Genomic DNA, 20,486 nt, shown 5'->3' with positions numbered 1-20,486 from the left:
CTGATGTTTTTCCCGAGGACAGCCTTACACAGGTATTTTCTGATATTTTACAGGGGACAAATGTAAATAACGACAGGCATTTTCTATACTGCAGTTTTGTGAAGGATATGAAAGCGCTAATATAGAAGCATTATTTGGTATTGTTTCACTTGGTACACTTACTGGCTGGTTGCTGATGAGTGGCGTCTGGATGGGCTGCCTGCCAGGGGCAGCAAGCAGGAGGCGAGGCTGCTGAGTGGTCGAGCCAGAGCTGGAGCGTTGCACGCGGCCCCCCACACATGCTACACCTACTCCTGGGGATGTCGGTTCGCGCCCTGGAGATGCGTTGCCTTCACTGTCGCTAGTGGTTGAGGACGGTGGTGTCGGTGGCAGAGTGAAACCTGTGTGAGCAATGGCCAAGTCAGCAACTCTCATCTCTGTCTGATGCTACATACAGAAAATCATCAATACCACTAGCTAATGAGTCAGTGACTCTTTTTTTACATTGATCAAGAATGACGCCGTTTCAAAATTAGATTGAAATAAATTTGCTGAATGCGAATAACTTGGCATCCGCAGTATTAGGTATGGATGTTCTACCTGTTGGTGACATGTGAAAATTTGTACCAGACCAGGACTCGAACCCGGATTTCCTCTTTATTGTGAGTGGTCACCTTATCATTAGGCTACCCACGCATGCATCCTGGACAGATCCACATTTCCATATGTCATGCTATCTACAGCCCTATACCACAGTCTTTTTACTTTCAATACTGTAGTATAAGGATGTAGATAGTGTGACATCTGGAAATTTGGTCAGTTTGCATGGATAGCCTGATGGTAAGGTGACCACTCGAGATGGTGGGATACCCAGGTTTAAGTCCCTATTTCGCACAAACTTTCATATGCCACAAACAGGTAGAACACATCTACCTAATAATTATGGAAAACTTAAATATGCAGTCCATAAAAATGAAGTAATTCCCCTCTAATTACAGATCCATTTCATTCCTTCTAGTCCTTATAACAAATTTTGAGAAAATGTCCTACAATAGACTACTGATTCATTTTTATGGCATAACCTGCTGACTGCCTGTAGCCTCCCCCCCCCCCCCCTCCCCCTCTCCAGAGAAAGCTCACAATTCCTGGCAGGGATAAGAATGCAAAATTATCCTCTTGATTTATTCTGTGATCTTGAAAATGCCTCTGATTCCTTGAAATTCTATTCAGGAAACTTAAATGTTATTTATAATGCAATAGACTGGCCAGACAAGGTCCAAAGATGTGCACAATGATAAATCCCAGCAAACTGAAATAATGCAAGGATCGTAGATATGATCAGACACTGCTAAAACCACATTTAAACTGAGGGTTTCTAACAATTGTCCATGTATGTAACACAACTATTAATATTAATAGAGAACAATTTAACATGAAAGAAAAATACAGTATATTATGAAATAGTGACTTCAACATTGATATTCTAAGTTGATTTTCACTTTTACCACACAAACAACTAGACATACTTGTTGTCTGAGTATTATCAACCACACTTTTTCCATACTGATAAAAAGCAGCAGGTCAGATATTGTGAAAATTAAGTTCACATGTATAAAATATACAGAACATTACTATTGTGCCAGCTCACAATTCTAAATAGTCATCTGTAACTCTAGTGTAGCAACTGAAGACAGTGGCCTTGATCCTCACTTTTAGTTATTGTCAGGATGTAGAGGGTGACAGTTAATGAACTACATGAAAAAAATGTAAATTAGTTACAAACTACAGCATTACACACTTTTTTAACATGTAAACGTGACTACAGATATTCAGATTTAGGTTATTACATGTTTGATATATCTGCCATCATTGGCAATGATGTGGCGCAGACGAACAGGGAAATTGTGCATGACCCGCTCAAGTGTTGGAACATTGATGCTGTTGATGACCTCCTGAATGGCTGTTTTCAGCTTAGAAATGGTTTTAGGGTTATTGCTGTGCACCTTGCCTTTGATATAGCCCCGCCAAAGGAGTCACATGTGTTCAGATCTGGAGAATATGGCGGATAATCGAGGCCCATGCCAGTGGCCTCTGGGTCCCCTGAGCCAGAATGCGGTCCTCAAAGTGCTCCTCCAGGACATCAAACACTCTCCTGCTTTGATGGGGGCGAGTTCTGCCTTGCATGAACCACATCATGTTGAAATCAGGGTCACTTTGGATAATGGGGATAAAATAATCTTCCAAAACCTTCATGTACCATTTGGTAGTCACCGTGCCATCAAGGAATATCACACAAATAATTCTGTGACTAGACATTGCACACCACACAGTTACCTGCTGAGAACAAACAGATTTCTTGATATCAAAATGCAGATTCTCAGTTCCCCAAATGCGCCAATTTTACTTATTGACGAACTCATCCAAATGATAGTGGGCTTCATTGTTAAACCAAACCATACTAATTCCCATCATGCCCTGTGGACAACCATGCAGTTTGAACATCCTAATGCATACCATTCAGATGTTATGATGATTTTATTTCATATAGCTCAATAATTGTCACCGTGTACCTGTGAAAGAGGTTTTTTAATATATGCAACATAACCACGAAACAAAATTCAGCTTTGACTAGTCAAGACAATGTGTCACAAACATGCAGACAGTGGACTGACTATGTAAACAATGGATTGAAACACTCTGTGGTTAAGACAGTAATGGTGGCCACCTGTAATGGAAAAAATAACTTTGTGGAGCTACAGTGTAAGCAATGTGTAAAAACATCACTTCAAAATTGTGGCACTTTGTAGCCATTTCGTGGGGCTAGCACAATCCTAGGAATTCATACAGATCACTTAGAACAAGATGCTCCATACATATATGAATACTTACACAGAGGGCTTAGTGCATGAGACATTTTCTCCAGAAGTTAATTTGGTGGTGTTTGTCCAGACATTTCATTGTCTCTTTTCTGTCTGTCTACATATTTCATAAAATTTTTGTTCTATTAACATTTTTACCAAAGAAAGACACAGAAACTTTAACAGTATTAAATTTAAAGGGTGACAGCAGGGGATTATTTGCAAATTTGCATATTTGTACCTTCATAGTATGTGAATATCAACAAAAGAGATATAAAGAGGAAATTATTGACATCGCAAAATGCATGCAAACACACCTGAAGTGTTGGGTTCAACTTTGATGTTGAGCTTTGGTATGACCATTTTCTGCTGTGCGAAGATGGTACCGCGTGTCGCCAGCAGGATGGTGGGTTGCTTCAGGACGCTTTGCTGACCACTTGTCTGCAACAAAAGTCTCCAGCTTTCAGACAACACTCCAAAAATGTCAGCACACACACACACACACACACACACACACACACAGCTTCCAAAGTCACATTTATATCCCTATGCTCTCAACATTTTCTATGGTGTCATCCCAACACTTCAAAGAGGTCTATTCTGGAAATATGAAATGAATTTTATTTGCTCTTTCAGCTTCAGAGACTGGATGTTTTTTGTGTGCAAATTACAGATGCACTAGTCACTTCCAAATTGCACAACACATTAATGCAATTGTTCCAGAAATTGCCGTTAACTAAGTAAAATTTTTCTTTCAGTAGTCTTAACAGTGCAGCCTTGAATAGAATAAACTCTCTCCCTCATTCATTCTTTTCATCCCAATTTTATTCATTCAAGCTTCATTCATTCACACCGGGTGATCAAAAAGTCATTATAATTTTGAAAACTGAATAAATCATGGAATAATGTAGATAGAGGGGTACAAATTGACACACATGCTTGGAATGACATAGGGTTTTATTAGAACCAAAACAATACAAAAGTTCAAAAAATGTCTGACAGATGGCGCTTCATCTGATCAGAATAGCAATAATTAGCATAACAAAGTAAGACAAAGCAAAGATGATGTTCTTTACAGGAAATGCTCAATATGTCCACCATCATTCCTCAACAATAGCTGTAGTCGAGGAATAATGTTGTGAACAGCACTGTAAAGCATGTCCGGAGTTATGATGATGCATTGGCGTCGGATGTTGTCTTTCAGCATCCCTAGAGATGTCCGTCGATCATGATACACTTGCGACTTCAGGTAAACCCAAAGCCGATAATCGCACGGACTGAGGTCTTGGGACCTGGGAGGCCAAGCATGACAAAAGTGGCGGCTGAGCACACGATCATCACCAAACGACGTGAGCAAGAGATCTTTCACGTGTCTAGCAATATGGGATGGACCGCCATCCTGCATAAACATCGTACGTTCCAGCAGGTGTATATCAGCCAGGCTGGGGTGATGCGATTCTGTAACATATCAGCGTACCTCTCACCTGTCATGGTAGCAGTTTTGCTGTCCAGCGTCATCTGTCAGACATTTTGTGAACTTTGTTTTTTTTGTTCTAATAAAACCCTATGTCATTCGAAGCATGTGTGTCAATTTTTACCTCTCTATCTACATTATTCCGTGGTTTATTCAGTTTTCAAATTTATACTGACTTTTTGATCACCCAGTATATTCATTCATTTCATCATAGTTGCATTCACTTAAGCTTCAGCCTCTCATTCTTATTAACCATTTATTCAGTGCTGCCTTCATTAATTCAAAAATATTTAAAAATAGAAAAAGTTAAGGAATTATATAAATGGTCTGTATGTTGCCATATTTTCCACTGAGAAGATGTACAGTAATTATAACACTGACTTGCTCCATTTCATAGTGATAAGTCACAATTATGATCCATGGAAAACGAACACTAACAGTAAGTACCTAGTTTCCTTCATACATTTACTTGTAGTTTGCTACATTCATTCATTCCTCCCTCTGCCTCCTTTCTATTGTTCATTTATAACTTCCTTCTTTAATTTATTCTCCCTTCCTCTTCCATTTACACTAGCTGATCAAACGTGTCCAGATGCTACTACATAACAAGGAATTGATCACTATATGGCACAAGATGTGAAGGCTATTACATTGTCAATAAAAAAAGCAGCAACAGAAGAATGGGTGAGTCAGGAGAGCTCAGCCACTTCAAATGTGACGTCACATGAGTAACAAATACACCAGAGTCATTTTACTCTTCTACATTCCACTGCTGGTGATGTGACTGTGAAGCAGAAATCCAAAGGAACAACCACAGCCATACTAAGACCAGACAGACTAACAGGGACCGCTGAGCATTGTGGAGTGTTATTGTAAAAAATTACATGACATCAGTGGAAGGAATTACTTGTGAGTTCCGAAGTGCCACCAGCAGTCCAGCTAGCAAAATTACTGCCTGCAGGGAGTTATAAAGAATGGGGTACAATGGGTGAGCAGTTAGTCATATGCCACACATTTGTATTTGATGCTTGAGGTGGTGGAAAGAGCAATGCCACTGGACAGTGGATGACTGGAATTGAGTGATTTGGAGTGATGAGTAATGCTAAACTCTGTGTCAATCTGATGGAAGGGTTTGAGTTTGGTGAATGCCTGGAGAACATTATCTGTGATTGTGTGTAGTGCCAACAGTGAAGTAGGGAGGACATAATGTCATTGTATGAGAGTATTTTTCATAATCTCCTGATTGTATTAAGAAAACAATAAATGTGGAAGGATATGAACACATTATGCAGCACTGTTTACTGTGTACAATACAGGAAAAGTTTGGAGATGATGATGCTATGTATCAGCATAACAATCCACCATGTCTTAAAGCAGAATCTGTGAAGCTATGGCTTGTAGACAATAACATTGCTGAAATGGACTGACCTGCCCGTCTGTATGTTGCCATATTTTCCACTGAGAAGATGTACAGTAATTATAACACTGACTTGCTCCATTTCATAGTGATAAGTCACAATTATGATCCATGGAAAACGAACACTAACAGTAAGTACCTAGTTTCCTTCATACATTTACTTGTAGTTTGCTACATTCATTCATTCCTCCCTCTGCCTCCTTTCTATTGTTCATTTATAACTTCCTTCTTTAATTTATTCTCCCTTCCTCTTCCATTTACACTAGCTGATCAAACGTGTCCAGATGCTACTACATAACAAGGAATTGATCACTATATGGCACAAGATGTGAAGGCTATTACATTGTCAATAAAAAAAGCAGCAACAGAAGAATGGGTGAGTCAGGAGAGCTCAGCCACTTCAAATGTGACGTCACATGAGTAACAAATACACCAGAGTCATTTTACTCTTCTACATTCCACTGCTGGTGATGTGACTGTGAAGCAGAAATCCAAAGGAACAACCACAGCCATACTAAGACCAGACAGACTAACAGGGACCGCTGAGCATTGTGGAGTGTTATTGTAAAAAATTACATGACATCAGTGGAAGGAATTACTTGTGAGTTCCGAAGTGCCACCAGCAGTCCAGCTAGCAAAATTACTGCCTGCAGGGAGTTATAAAGAATGGGGTACAATGGGTGAGCAGTTAGTCATATGCCACACATTTGTATTTGATGCTTGAGGTGGTGGAAAGAGCAATGCCACTGGACAGTGGATGACTGGAATTGAGTGATTTGGAGTGATGAGTAATGCTAAACTCTGTGTCAATCTGATGGAAGGGTTTGAGTTTGGTGAATGCCTGGAGAACATTATCTGTGATTGTGTGTAGTGCCAACAGTGAAGTAGGGAGGACATAATGTCATTGTATGAGAGTATTTTTCATAATCTCCTGATTGTATTAAGAAAACAATAAATGTGGAAGGATATGAACACATTATGCAGCACTGTTTACTGTGTACAATACAGGAAAAGTTTGGAGATGATGATGCTATGTATCAGCATAACAATCCACCATGTCTTAAAGCAGAATCTGTGAAGCTATGGCTTGTAGACAATAACATTGCTGAAATGGACTGACCTGCCCGAGAGTCCCAACCTGAACCCAATGGAACAGCTTTGGAGTGAGACGGAATGTCGACTTTGCTCCAGAACCCAGCTTCCGACACCACTAGCTTCTCTGGTTTTGGCAACGAACTGCCGTTCCTCCACAGACATTCAGACATCTCACTGAAATTGTCTTCAGCAAAGTTCGAGCCGCCATAAATACAAAGTCTTGACACACTTCTTATTAATGTCCACTAAAAGGTGTTTGGGTACTTTTGACCTGATAGAGTATAATTCATCACCCTCCCTCCTTCTTCCATTCATTCACTCACTCATTCACCCATGTACCCAACATCACATTACGTCCCATCACACCTTGACCAGAATGAGATTTTCACTCTGCAGCAGAGTGTGCGCTGATATGAAACTTCCTGGCAGATTAAAATTGTGTGCCGGACCGAGACTCGAACTCGGGACCTATGCCTTTCGCGGGCAAGTGCTCTACCGTCTGAGCTACCCAAGCACGACTCACGCCCCATCCTCACAGCTTTACTTCTGCCAGTACCTCGTCTCCTACTTTCCAAACTTAACAGAAGCTCTCCTGTGAACCTTGCAGAACTAGCACTTCTGAAAGAAAGGATATTGCGGAGACCTGGCTTCGCCACAGCCTGGGATATTTCCAGAATGAGATTTTCACTCTGCAGTGGAGTGTGCGCTGATATGAAACTTCCTGGCAGATTAAAACTGTGAGGACGGGGCGTGAGTCGTGCTTGGGTAACTCAGATGGTAGAGCACTTGCCCGCGAAAGGCAGAGGTCCCGAGTTCGAGTCTTGGTTCGGCACACAGTTTTAATCTGCCAGGAAGTTTCCATCACACCTTCTCTACCTTCAGCCCATTTGTGTTGACCTCCTCTAATTATTTTCCCCCTCTTCAGATCTCTCATTCCCACATCCACATATATGGTATGTTGTATATAAGGTCGGTGGATAATTTAGTAGCGTTTTTGTTTTGTATTTTGGTATTCCGCTTGCTAAGGGTATATTTATCGAATGTTATTTTTTATTCGTGCTTCACTGTTGTTATTTCAGTTTACCTATCGTCATTTGGAGATAGTGAGTGGTGCTGTCGATGCTAGAAAATTGAGTGCCGAGTGAGAATTCGGAACATATTCTTGTGTTTTGAGTTCTGTAGTGGGGTGACAGCAGCGGAGGCAGACAGAAACATTTGCGCCTTGTATGGGAATAACGCCATTGGACAGAGCACGGTAAGAAAATGGTTTTCTCCTTATAAGGATGATCGTTTTGACATTAGTGACTTTCCAAGTACAGTACTATCTTCGGGGATTTGGTGCATTAATCCACAATGGTTCACGTAAGTGTGCTCGTGAACTGGCAGATGTGATGAACTGTGATCATTCCACCGTCATGCGACATTTTCATGCAATGGGGAATGTTCAAATATCGCGTGTGCGGGTACTGCATGCTCCGAGCCAAAATTACAAAATGCATCTCTGCTCGCTCGTCATCAGTTGGCTCGTGAACAAAACTTGTCATTTCTATCCTGTATCGTTACTGGTGACGGCAAATGCTGTCTTCATGCTAACATAAGGAAAAGAAAGGAATGGTCGAACCAAAAGAAAGCAGCAACTTCCCGTACCAAGGCCTGCGGGCATCCGCAAAAGTTATGTTGTGTATTTGGTGGAACAGTGACTGTGCGATGTACTACGAATTGAGTTCTCTAGACGTAACTATCAATGCTGACATTTATTGCCAACCATTGCAACATCTTGCTGACGCAGTCCGAGAACAACTAATAAAAAGACAGCGTGAAGTGATGTTAATCCACCATAACGCCCGCCCGCATTCCGCTAGACTGACAAAAAAACACTATACAGGAGTTGAGTTGGGAAGTCATTCCACACCCGCCTTATTCACCTGATATTGCGCCCTCAGATTTTCGCCTTTTCCGCTCTCTATCGAACGGCCTTCAAGAACTTACTTCCGGTTGAAAATGTCCTCTGAACACGGCACGACGATTTCTTCGTCTCGAATCGTCCGATTACTACAGTCGTGGAATCGAAAAGTTACCTCAGAATAATTGGCGCACTATTGTAAGTACTGAAGGAGAGTATATTATTGGTGACTAAAGTCTCTCTTATGTGTATCTGTCGTGTTTATCGAACTTATCGAGAAACGCTACGAGCTTATCCACCAACCCAATACCACAGTCTAACGTAACAGTCGCGACACTTCTCCTTGATTTTGTTACCTACCGCGCCAGCAGCGCCCCAAGCGGCCAATAACTTAATCTGTGAGTTCGGCGCGATCGTGAAAGCTAATAGTGGTTGTTTATTTTGACTTCTACAATGGTTTTTACAAGCGGGAGCGTTTGTAGCGCAATAAATTGCAGCAACAACAGGAAGAAGACACCACAGCTGTCTTTTTTTAAGTTTCCTAAGGATCATGTTACTAAACTGTATCGTCAGGATTCACTTGCAAACTACACGTGTATTAATGATTAATGTTTCGTTTTAAGAGCAGAAAATGGCTAGTTAATAGCAGACAATATTAGGTTTCGTTCGCTACATTTCGAACAAAACCAGTTCATGACGCACACAATAATAAACTCGTATGAAATGCGGTACCCACACTGTTTGACATCCAAAATAAGCCGCCTTAGCTGACGATGAAGAGGAAACTGCCACAAAGTTTCGACAATCCATCTAAACCTGTAAAACAGTCCTATGGCGCAGAAGCAGGCAGTTCAACTCTCCATGTATCAGTGCCAGATTCGTGTGAATCGTCAACACAGACCTGCTTTGACGATGAAGTGGTCAGATTAAGCGCAGTTATTCGTGTCTAACGAAAGTGTAATGTTTGGTATGTATTTCATTCACTTATGTTGTTAGTCACTTAATTTTCCTTGCTTCCTTCATGTGATGACATTATTTTGTTAGCAACTTGTTCACTGACAGATTGTTCGAATATTATTCAAATATTTGGGTTTGCGTGAAATGTAATGTAATCAGCTCATTATAATGTTTTCAACATATTTCTCCCACTATTTGGCAGTTGCTTGTCCCACATAGAATAATATGAAGATGAAGGTCGTACTTGTGACAACAGGCGACGACAATGACAAACACAGTAGGCCTACAGAACGATAAATGAGCTGTCGATCGCTGTGCTACTTACATGTGAATCTGTGTGTTTATATTCTTTTGATATCAACGTGGTAAGCTGCAGTTTTATCCAACGTCACAAGTGTTTCTTCACGAGTGTGTTGTAACTTGCCACCCGATTCACGGCTTTTGTCCATACTTGCGCTTATTTTAGAATCATTTTTAGAAACATATATGCCTTCTGATACTACACAAACCCTTGGAGGCAAGAAAATAACTCAAATATTTCGTAAATTACGTAGGAAATGGTTGCAAAACGAACAGCATGCTTGCGACGTGTCTGACGTTCACCTTACTCGCCGCTTGGAGCGCTAGTGTAGCTCGATCTGTCAAACGGTAACAACTTTTACAGCAGTGAGTGTCGCGACTGTTAGACTGTGCCAATTCCCAATTCGCTCACCCGTACACCCTCGGCCTTTATCTCCCTCCGCACGGCGGCGCCCTGGGGCTGCTGTTGCTGGTGGTCGCGCACCGCGGGGGCGGCGGTGGCCTGCTGGGGCACGTGCTCCGCCTCCGCCTCCGCCTCCGCCTCCTGCTCCGCCTCCATGTCGACGTCCACGTCGACGTCGACATCGACGTCCTGGTCGGAGGAGCCCGGCGACAGCGGGCAGGAGTCGGAGGGCGACGGCGGCTCGCTCAGCGGCTCGTCCTTCACCAGCACCGGAGACCCCACCGACACTGACGCCGACCCCGCAGACGTGGGCTGCGGCCGCGACGTACGCCGGGACCCCGCAGCCAGCGGCCAGCACTCGCCCTCCATCGCTGCGGCACACCAGAACAACGTTACGTAGCACATTTTTCTCCATTACAGAGCTGGAAGACATTCACAGAGACGGTTTCAAAATTTAAATTCGTAGGAAAAATTTCAGAACCCTTCCGAATTAACGCAGAAGTTCGGTAGGGCGATGGGCTCTCGCCGATGTCTACGATTTGGTATCAGGCAAGGTCATGAGACAGTAGGTTAAAGAAATACAAGAGAAAAACAATGAAGGAATCAGTGGATATCCATCTTATTGCATGATCGAGGGACCTACCATGCCAAGTACCAAGTAAGAGCCAGGTACTGCAAGATGGCACGATATTCAGAAATTTTTTTTGAAATAGAAGGTTGTGGCATAGTATCCAAACTGCTATTAACAGCAGTGTTGAATTCACTTGTTATAACTGATAAATACGGAAGCCAATTTGCTCAGTAATCAGTTTAAATTTGTAAACTCGTCACCGGAACTTAAACTACTCACTGAAGCTCGGAATATCGTACCGAAGCCACGTGGCACATACAAGCATATTTCAAGGTGCAACAAATTATAGAATATCATAGATAATATACAGGGTGGTCCATTGATAGTGACCGGGCCAAATATCTCACGAAATAAGCGTCAAATGAAAAAAACTACAAAGAACGAAATTCGTCTAGCTTGAAGGGGGAACCAGATGGCGCTATGGTTGGCCCGCTAGATGGCGCTGCCATAGGTTAAACGGATATCAACTGCGTTTTCTTTGTTTTTTGTTTTTTTTAATAGGAACCCCCATTTTTATTACTTATTCTTGTAGTAAGTAAAGAAATATGAATGTTTTAGTTGGACCACTTTTTTCGCTTTGTGACAGGTAGCGCTGTAATAGTCACAAACATATAAGTACGTGGTACCACGTAACATTCTGTCAGTGCGGACGGTATTTGCATCGTGATATATTACCCGTGTTAAAATGGACCGTTTACCGATTGCGGAAAAGGTCGATATCGTGTTGATGTGTGGCTATTGTGATCAAAATGCCCAACGGGCGTGTGCTATGTACGCTGCTCGGTATCCTGGACGACATCATGTAAGTGTCCGGACCGTTTGCCGGATAGTTACGTTATTTAAGGAAACAGGAACATGCGAAACGTCAGCCACGACCTGCAACAAACGATGATGCCCAAGTAGGTGTTTTAGCTGCTGTCGCGGCTAAACCGCACATCAGTAGCAGACAAATTGCTCGAGAATCGGGAATCCCAAAAACGTCGGTGTTGAGAATGCTACATCAACATCGACTGCACCCGTACCATATTTCTATGCACCAGGAATTGCATGGCGACGACTTTGAACGTCGTGTACAGTTCTGCCACTGGACACAAGGGAAATTACGGGACGATGACAGATTTTTTGCACGCGTTCTATTTAGCGATGAAGCGTCATTCACCAACAGCGGTAACGTAAACCGGCATAATATGCACTATTGGGCAACGGAAAATCCATGATGGCTGCGACAAGTGGAACATCAGCGACCTTGGCGGGTTAATGTATGGTGCGACATTATGGGAGGAAGGATAATTGGCCCCCATTTTATCGATGGCTTTCTAAGTGGTGAAATGTATACTGATTTCCTACGAAATGTTCTACCGATGTTACTACAAGATGTTTCACTGCATGACAGAATGGCAATGTACTTCCAACATGATGGATGTCCGGCACATAGCTCGCGTGTGGTTGAAGCGGTACAGAATAGCATATTTCATGACAGGTGGATTGGTCGTCGAAGCGCCATATCATGGCCCGCACGTTCACAGGATCTGACATCCCTGGATTTCTTTCTGTGGGGAAAGTTGAAGGATATTTGCTATCGTGATCCACCGACAACCCCTGACAACATGCGTCAACGCATTGTCAATGTATGTGCAAACATTACGGAAGGCAAACTACTCGCTGTTGAGAGGAATGTCGTTACAAGTATTGCCAAATGCATTGAGGTTGATGGACATCATTTTGAGCATTTATTGCATTAATGTGGTATTTACAGGTAATCACACTGTAACAGCATGCGTTCTCAGAAATGGTAAGTTTACAAAGGTACATGTATCACATTGAAACAACTGAAATAAAATGTTCAAACGTCCCTACGTTCTGTATTTTAATTTAAAGAACCTACCTGTTACCAACTGTTCATCTAAAATTGTGAGCCATATGTTTGTGACTATTACAGCGCCATCTATCACAAAGCGAAAAAAGTGGTCCAAGTAAAACATTCATATATCTTTACGTACTACACGAATATGTAATAAAAAATGGGGGTTCTTATTTTAAAAAACGCAGCTGATATCCGTTTGACCTATGGCAGCGCCATCTAGCGGGCGCCATCTGGTTTCCCCCTTCAAGCTAGACAGGTTTCGTTCTTTGCAGTTTTTTCGTTTGACGCTTATTTCGTGAGATATTTTGACCGGTCACGATCAATGGACCACCCTGTATATAACAAAAAGTACCACCACAGCTGTATCTTGGAGAATGTCTTTATTCTATCGCACCACTAGCTTCGGCGGCACATTACCACCATCCTCGGGCCCCACCACTACTAAAAGAGTATTTGATTTCCTTGGCGCATCTGCTGTGAGATCCTTGTTACTAGCACACGTGGACTAGCACAAGGAGTCTACACTCCAGTGCCCAATGGGCATGTAGTTGCAGAAAAATAATATTTACCCATGCCACTTAAGAGCCAGGTACTGCAGGATGGCACCATATTCAGAACTGATTTCTTTTCTAGAAGGTTGTCGCATAGTATCCAAACTGCTATTAACAGCAGTGTTGAATTCACTTGTTATAACTTATAAATACGGAAGCCAATTTGCCCAGTGATTAGTTCAAATTTGTAAACTCGTCACCGAAGCTTAAACTACTCACCGAAGCTCGGAATATCGTACCGAAGCCACATGGCACGTACAAGTATATTTCAAGGGGCAACAAATTATAGCACATCATTGACAGCATATTAATCGTGAAAGAAAAGAGGACAGTACAGATATTGATTAGTAAACTGATTCTCTGTTAGTCTGTGGTTTTGGGAAGTTTAGTTAAGAATATAAATAGAGAAGAGATAATCACTCCATCATTACCTCTGCAATAAAATCTCGCGTACATCATGTATCTTCGCAGCAAAAAGTGAATTAATATTTCATTTAGTTTTCACGTAATAACACGGTTCGCAACAGTCGCCAACAGTAAAAGAGTAACTGGAGGACGATAGCGACGAATTCCTTGCGGCACTGTTATTGTTGGGCCATTATCATCTACAAAGCATTGTCTCTCAGTATCTCCACTGTAACATTTAACAATCCGTTATAGTTTACTTGAACCCGGTCTTTAAGAACCTATTCAAATTTAGTTGCCACGCACGACCCGAGATATGATCACCCCGCCTTATCGTGTTAGTCACCTTTCCGGCACCTTCTGTTCCCATGTTTACATCTTTTTCGGTACTTCCAGTGCGTCAGGAAATTCATCACTCTGTCGTTTTAACTTATTGAAGACCGCTCTTCGATGCATTTGCTCGTTCTCGATACATTGTGGGCGGCACGCCTTAGCTGCCAGCACCATGTGTAAAATTTACACAACGTTCGGAAGAGTTATTTATTGAAAAATACTAAAATTAACACCATTGCCATTAGTCTCAATTTCGTGAGACCCCATTTTATAACAAAGCCGTCTTTTACTTAGCAACATTCTACTCTACTTTCTGTAATTAACCCGTTAACGTTGATGTCTCCTGTGGTAGAGCGTTTATCAATGCTGGCTACTGACGAAGAGGTTCTGGGCTCGATTCCTTGCGACCAACCTTGATTTTTCAGCCTCTTTCCTATAGTTTCACAATACATGCAGGGCAGTTCGAAATGAATATAGCGATTACAAGCGACTATAACTATTTAATGCATAGCTACATGCCGGTAAGAATACGGAAAGTTTAAAACTTCTTCTTACATACTTTCTAAGTTTATACGAATTCTACAACGCTACTATTGGTCAGGCAGAAATATCTAAGCGATAATTCATTCCACGCCACACATTCTGAAGAATATACGGAGTCTCCGACACTAGCGCATCAGAAACGCGGATTTTTGAGCTCTGTCAAAGTAGGCACATAAACAAAGTCTTTCACATAACCTCATAAAAAGAAATCTATGGATGTCAGGTCTGAAGATGTAGGTGGCTAAGAGCCGAACACAACGTCGACATGTCCAGCACGACCGATTCACCGGTTTGGAAGGTGTTAAATTAAAAATGTGCAAACGTCTATAGCCTAATGTGGGGAAAGATGTGAAGCGTGGAATCCGTATCAAGCAGTGTCAACAACCATTGCTCAAGGATGTTCAGGTAAATAAATGTTTGTTAAAACACTTATGTGCATGAAGAAAAACAGAATGTATCACACATACGCCAGCTTCCGAGTCACTGCGCCTGCGCAACGACCGGAATTTTGAACTTACTTTTACATTTTTTATAACTGTTATCGGCGTTTGGATGAACATTAGCTACCGCCTCAGTAATCGCTACATTCACCTTTAATAATCCTGTATTATCTGTATTAGTCCAGTTATGCTTCATGAGATAGAAAATAGGTATCTTTTGGCTGGCTCTGAGCACTATGGGACTTAACATCTATGGTCATCAGTCCCCTAGAACTTAGAACTACTTAAACCTAACTAACCTAAGGACATCACACAACACCCAGTCATCACGAGGCAAAGAAAATCCCTGACCCCGCCGGGAATCGAACCCGAGAACCCGGGCGTGGGAGGTATCTTTTGAAAGGAACATCATATAGATGCGTTATTATAATAAAGAATTTAATCATCATTAAATGATTTTAAGTATGATTAGTACAATTACATCACAAAGGGGAGGTGTGTGGAAGCGAGCGCCATCGCCTTTCTCCGGCGTGGTGTACTGCTGCTCAAGTCGCGCCCGCCGGTTTGGAAATCGCATCGCCGCTCCAACATCCCCCCTCACCCTTGAGTGAAGCTACCGAGTTTCACTCCCCTTTCACAGGAGCGACTTTCTTCTCTCATTCAATTAGTAGTGTTAAGTGAGTCTACTGCAGCGCCCCTGGCGTTTTATTTCTGGACAGCCTCGCCTGTCACGAGTGGTCAATTTTGTCGCCGAAATTGCTTGTGTTATGAGCAGCGTTTCCAGATCGAGTTTTAGAAATTCCAGCATTGCAGACAAAAAAAAAAAAAAAAAAATCGCTAAAGGTTACCCCATCGGCAAGTTTTCCCCAAATATCTTCAACATACCAATTCCTTTTAAATTACTATTAATTATCAGTGTTGGCAGCCTGAAGAGGTGGAATTATGTGTTCAGAACTGTAAAATTATCGAAGATATCAAAATATTATAGTACATAAACTAATATTTTTAAGTAGTCAATGAAAACAAAAGCGAACGGCCCTGCGGCAGTGATAACACCGGTACCTGTCAGATCATCGGAGATAAACGTTGTCGGGCTTGGCTACCACTTGGATGGTGACCGTTCGGTCTGCCGCGAGCTGTTGGCAAGTGGGGTGCACTCAGCCCTTGTGAAGCCTGTTCAAATGGTTCAAATGGCTCTGAGGACTATGAAACTTAACATCTGAGGTCATCAGTCCCCTAGAACTTAGAACTACTTAAACCTAACTAACCTAAGGACATCACACACATCCATGCCCGGGGCAGGATTCGAACCTGCGACCGTAGCGGTCGCGCGGTTCCAGACTGAAGCGCCTAGAACCGCTCGGCCACTCCGGCCGGCTGTGAAGCCTGCTGAGGAACTGCTTGATGAGGAAGTAGCGGCTGCGGTCACGAAAGCTGACAAAGGCCGAGAGAGCGGTGTGCTGACCACATGCCCCTCCATATCCATATCCGACGCCTGTGGGTTGAGGACGAGACGGCGGTCGGTCGGTACCGTTGGCCTTCACGGCCTGTTCGGACAGAGTATCGTATCGAGTCCATAAAAAGAAAAGGGCGACAAGAAAAACAGGACTCCTGCTCTAGGAGCACCACACTTGCTTTCTTCATGCTTTTTTCATTGTTCTGTTGATTTACCATCAGTGCAACACCTCTTCGCAACTCGACAATTCTATCCACTACGCTACTGTGAGCACACAAAGTTCGTGCCGGTGTTTTCTACTTACTGCTCCTGAAGGCTCTTAACCTCCGATCTGTCATTGCCTTACATATAACAAATCATACCAATACCGGCGCGTTTTCGAGAGATTCTCAATGTTTCAAACAGCATATATTCATACGACATACATTATAACATAAAACCCAATAAGTACAAGCTTATTTTAAATCGAAGAAATTCAGAATGGCGTCTCCTCAACACTCAATACGACCATGAAAGTCAACAGATATGCCAAACTGTGCAAACTGGGCATGTACCCGTCATAATGATGTCACAGAGAAGTATCACCGCGACGGATCTAACGTCTCCCATTAAAGGAAAGATGTATCGATTGATCTGAAGAGAGAGTGTCATCTAGTGAATATCTAGAAAACTAAGTACGTGTTGTTTGAACTACAATATCGCCGCGCGGGATTAGCCGAGCGGTCTGGGGCGCTACAGTCGTGGACTGATCCCGGCGGAGGTTCGAGTCCTCACTCGGGCACGGGTTTGTGTGTTTGTCCTTAGGATAGTTTAGGTTAAGTAGTGTGTAAGCTTAGGGACTGATGACCGTAGCAGTTAAGTCCCATAAGATTTCACACACCATTGAACATTTTTTGAACTAAAATATCTGAGATGAGATTAGCAGTAAGGCTAGGCAGATAGAAAAACATCCCCAATTTCCCCGGTACCGAACTTTCTTCCCAGAAAATTTCCCCAATGTTTCAGTTTCTGCAAAAGTCCACACACCAATCCAAAAAAAACAAAAAAAATTTTTTTCCTCGAAATTGCGATAAAGAACTCCGATTTGGAGTGATCGGTTGTGAGACCTTTTGGTGTGAATTTCAGCACCCGAAATTTGAAAGTGAGGCAATGAGGCAAAAAAAAGTAACTGAATTAAGGAACTAGCAATGACAATAGTGTTTACTAGTGAACGAGGCAAAATTCATGGTAGATGTGTTTGACAAGGCTCGTATGATAAATTTTCCACACTGCTAAAAACTAGATGAATAGGAGAAGTGTAGTCAAACATTACAGAACGTAAATATTTATTGCTCGAGAGAATATATACATCCAAACACATTAAACTATAGTGAGAAGGCAGTATACAGCACCTTACTGCCTTATCGTCTGTGTCTTGTTTCTTTATATATGTCAAATGACATCCTAAACTATTTATCTCTTTTGACAGAGCTCGTTTTTTGAATGTTGAAACAACTTTCAAAAAATCTGTTGCACTTATTTACGATCTTATTCTTGCACAATGTAGACTTTTTTGTCCAGGTATTGTAAAACGCAGGTACCTTTCTGTTTTCAGACATTTGTTGCGAAAAAACACTAGTAGGAAAAATACCAGGTCTTCGTGCAAACAGACAACAAAATAAAGATTGAGAAGACACGAAAGCACAAGTTCCACTGCTACAAGAGGAGTGTGCGCATCGGCGGACGACGTCACGGCCCCCTCTTTTTGCGCATGCGCAGTCTTCAGCATACTCAGGAGCTTAGGACTCCACATTCGGTAGAGTCACTGGCCCGCTCGTGACACAATGATCCACACGTAGGCACGAGATGTGCACCCACCACGACTATTAGATTTTGAGCAGAAAGTCCCTCCTGTAAAACGAAGTTTAGTCTGCGAGATCTCCGAACCGCGTTTCCACATCTGAGGAGCGCGATAATTTGGCGCCAGCCGCGCCGCTGCCGGAAGCTGCCCGCTGCCATTGGCTCCTTGCTGTTAAGCGGGACGCCAAGTGCTCAGCGTACTTACCTAACGGGAGCCGCAGCAGGAGAGACGCTAACACGCTGGCATTACCATCTTCCACTAACGCTTACGCGGTTCGATAATTGAGTTTGGATACACCACTCGGCGAACCACATCAGGATGTTTCTACTGGACGAATGTTACCTCCGGCGGAAACAAAGACCGTGTCGTGGACTTTCCGACCACAGACTTTGCGACCCGTGACGTCAACGTGTTGTTTCCAACCACAAAATTTTTAGGAAGTTTGGCCGTGGCTTTTCCCCTCTTCAAAGGAAGCCACAACAGTGGGGAGGCTCTGGTAGGATCACCACGGTGCAAAACTGGTTGTTGTTAGCCATGTGTTTTCTGACCGTTTCGTGCTAAGAATATCCTTTCACGCTTTATCCAGGCTTAGGACGATAAGGTTGATTTATCGATGGAGTGCGCATGGCCTGCTGCGCACGTTCTCAACATCAAACTGGGGTAGTCACATGACTTTGGGACGACGCTGCTTGTTTACAATTTCCGAAAACAGCGAAATTTGAATATTACATGTATTCGCCTTGTTTTATATACGTTCTTCACGCTTGAGTTTTACTCACAACTACGGTGCAGTTTTGTCTTTGCTACATATACAAAGAGAAGTGTGTGAAAGGAGGACCAGTTACTTTCCATAGGTATGTGCAACAAATGTATAATTGTCAATGCTATATTGATATGAGGCACTTTGTTGGTTGAATTACATACAGTCTTGCATTGCAGGGACAATTTCTGTGATTTTATTGCCGTATGTTTACGAGACAGGTGGTAGATAAATCTGCAAGTGTGTTCGAGTAAAGTGACAGTGTTTACATACTGGTGCTATGTTCACATGCAAGCAAAATTTATGCATGACAGTCTGATTAATTTACTCCAGTCTACGTAAGTTCTGAAACCCTGCGGTTATCAAAGTAGTTCAGCATTGGACAGTTTCCTATACAGTGTCATCGTAACATAATTAATTAGGTCAGATTTGGCAGTATGAATTAGAGCAATAAAAAGCGTAAAAATATTGTTATCTGTTACTTCTTTTATTCCTCCAAAATTCGAGCACTGATCTTGTATTCTTTTATTTTTTGTGCATAGTATATGGTTCTACTTTTCTGATGAAACGACGAAAAAAATGTTATAGATAGTTTACTTGCATGTAAAAAGCAGAAGGGTAAATAAAGAAAAATAGAAAATAATTACTATAAATAGCTTACCGCATTGACTGTAACAGCTTCATGGTTCCAAATGCGTTGTTTTTTTGTGACAATGCGGCGCCGTCTACAGTGTCGTTGTAAGGTAATTAATCATAATAGAGATTCGACAATGTGAATAAATGCAACAGAAGACGTAAAAAAATTGTTGGCTGTCACTTCTTAGCCCGTTACCGAAAAAACGTAAATAGTGTGGAATCTGAGGTATGATACTGTGGCGAAAAAGCACAGTACCATCACTCTTCACATTTTTAAGCCAACCTCAGTTCCTAGTATCGAATTGCTAAGATGTCAGTAAAACGCGTATACGAAGTTTCACGGTACTTCTGAATGTCATCTCTCTGTAGAATCAAAGTAATAACACTCAAAAAAATACGCTAAACGCTATACGGGCTAAGATGCGCCGTCCCAAAATCACGTGATTTGAGCTGCACTAGGTGATGCGGACAGAATTCTCGTTGTTCCTCTCCGAATGATCCCTACGTAGATATTTATACCCAATACTTAGGACTGGCTATTCGCAGAGTACATGTTTGAGTCTTTTTTTTTTTAATTTAGCTCGACTCTGTTGGACTTCAGCATGAGCCTTAATCCAAATTATCCAGTTTATGCATAACAT

General features: G+C 42.2%; 1 protein-coding gene across 1 annotated transcript in view; it reads right to left on the bottom strand.

The window, feature by feature from the left end:
* The window catches only part of LOC124804965 (cyclic AMP response element-binding protein A-like), a 676,877-nt gene that overhangs the window by 25,171 nt on the left and 631,220 nt on the right, over nt 1-20,486 (bottom strand). Inside the window, exons 3-5 of the mRNA XM_047265356.1 lie at nt 10,396-10,757; nt 3,155-3,278; nt 163-380 (exon numbers count right to left, since the gene is read on the bottom strand). Of these exons, the coding sequence (XP_047121312.1) occupies nt 163-380; nt 3,155-3,278; nt 10,396-10,757 (704 nt within the window). The remainder of the gene's footprint in view (nt 1-162; nt 381-3,154; nt 3,279-10,395; nt 10,758-20,486) is intronic.

Source organism: Schistocerca piceifrons, chromosome 7 (genome assembly GCF_021461385.2).
Source record: "Schistocerca piceifrons isolate TAMUIC-IGC-003096 chromosome 7, iqSchPice1.1, whole genome shotgun sequence".
Taxonomy (NCBI): domain Eukaryota; kingdom Metazoa; phylum Arthropoda; class Insecta; order Orthoptera; family Acrididae; genus Schistocerca; species Schistocerca piceifrons.
The sequence above is the reverse complement of the archived record's forward strand: the minus strand, read 5'-3'. Positions and strand labels throughout refer to the sequence as shown.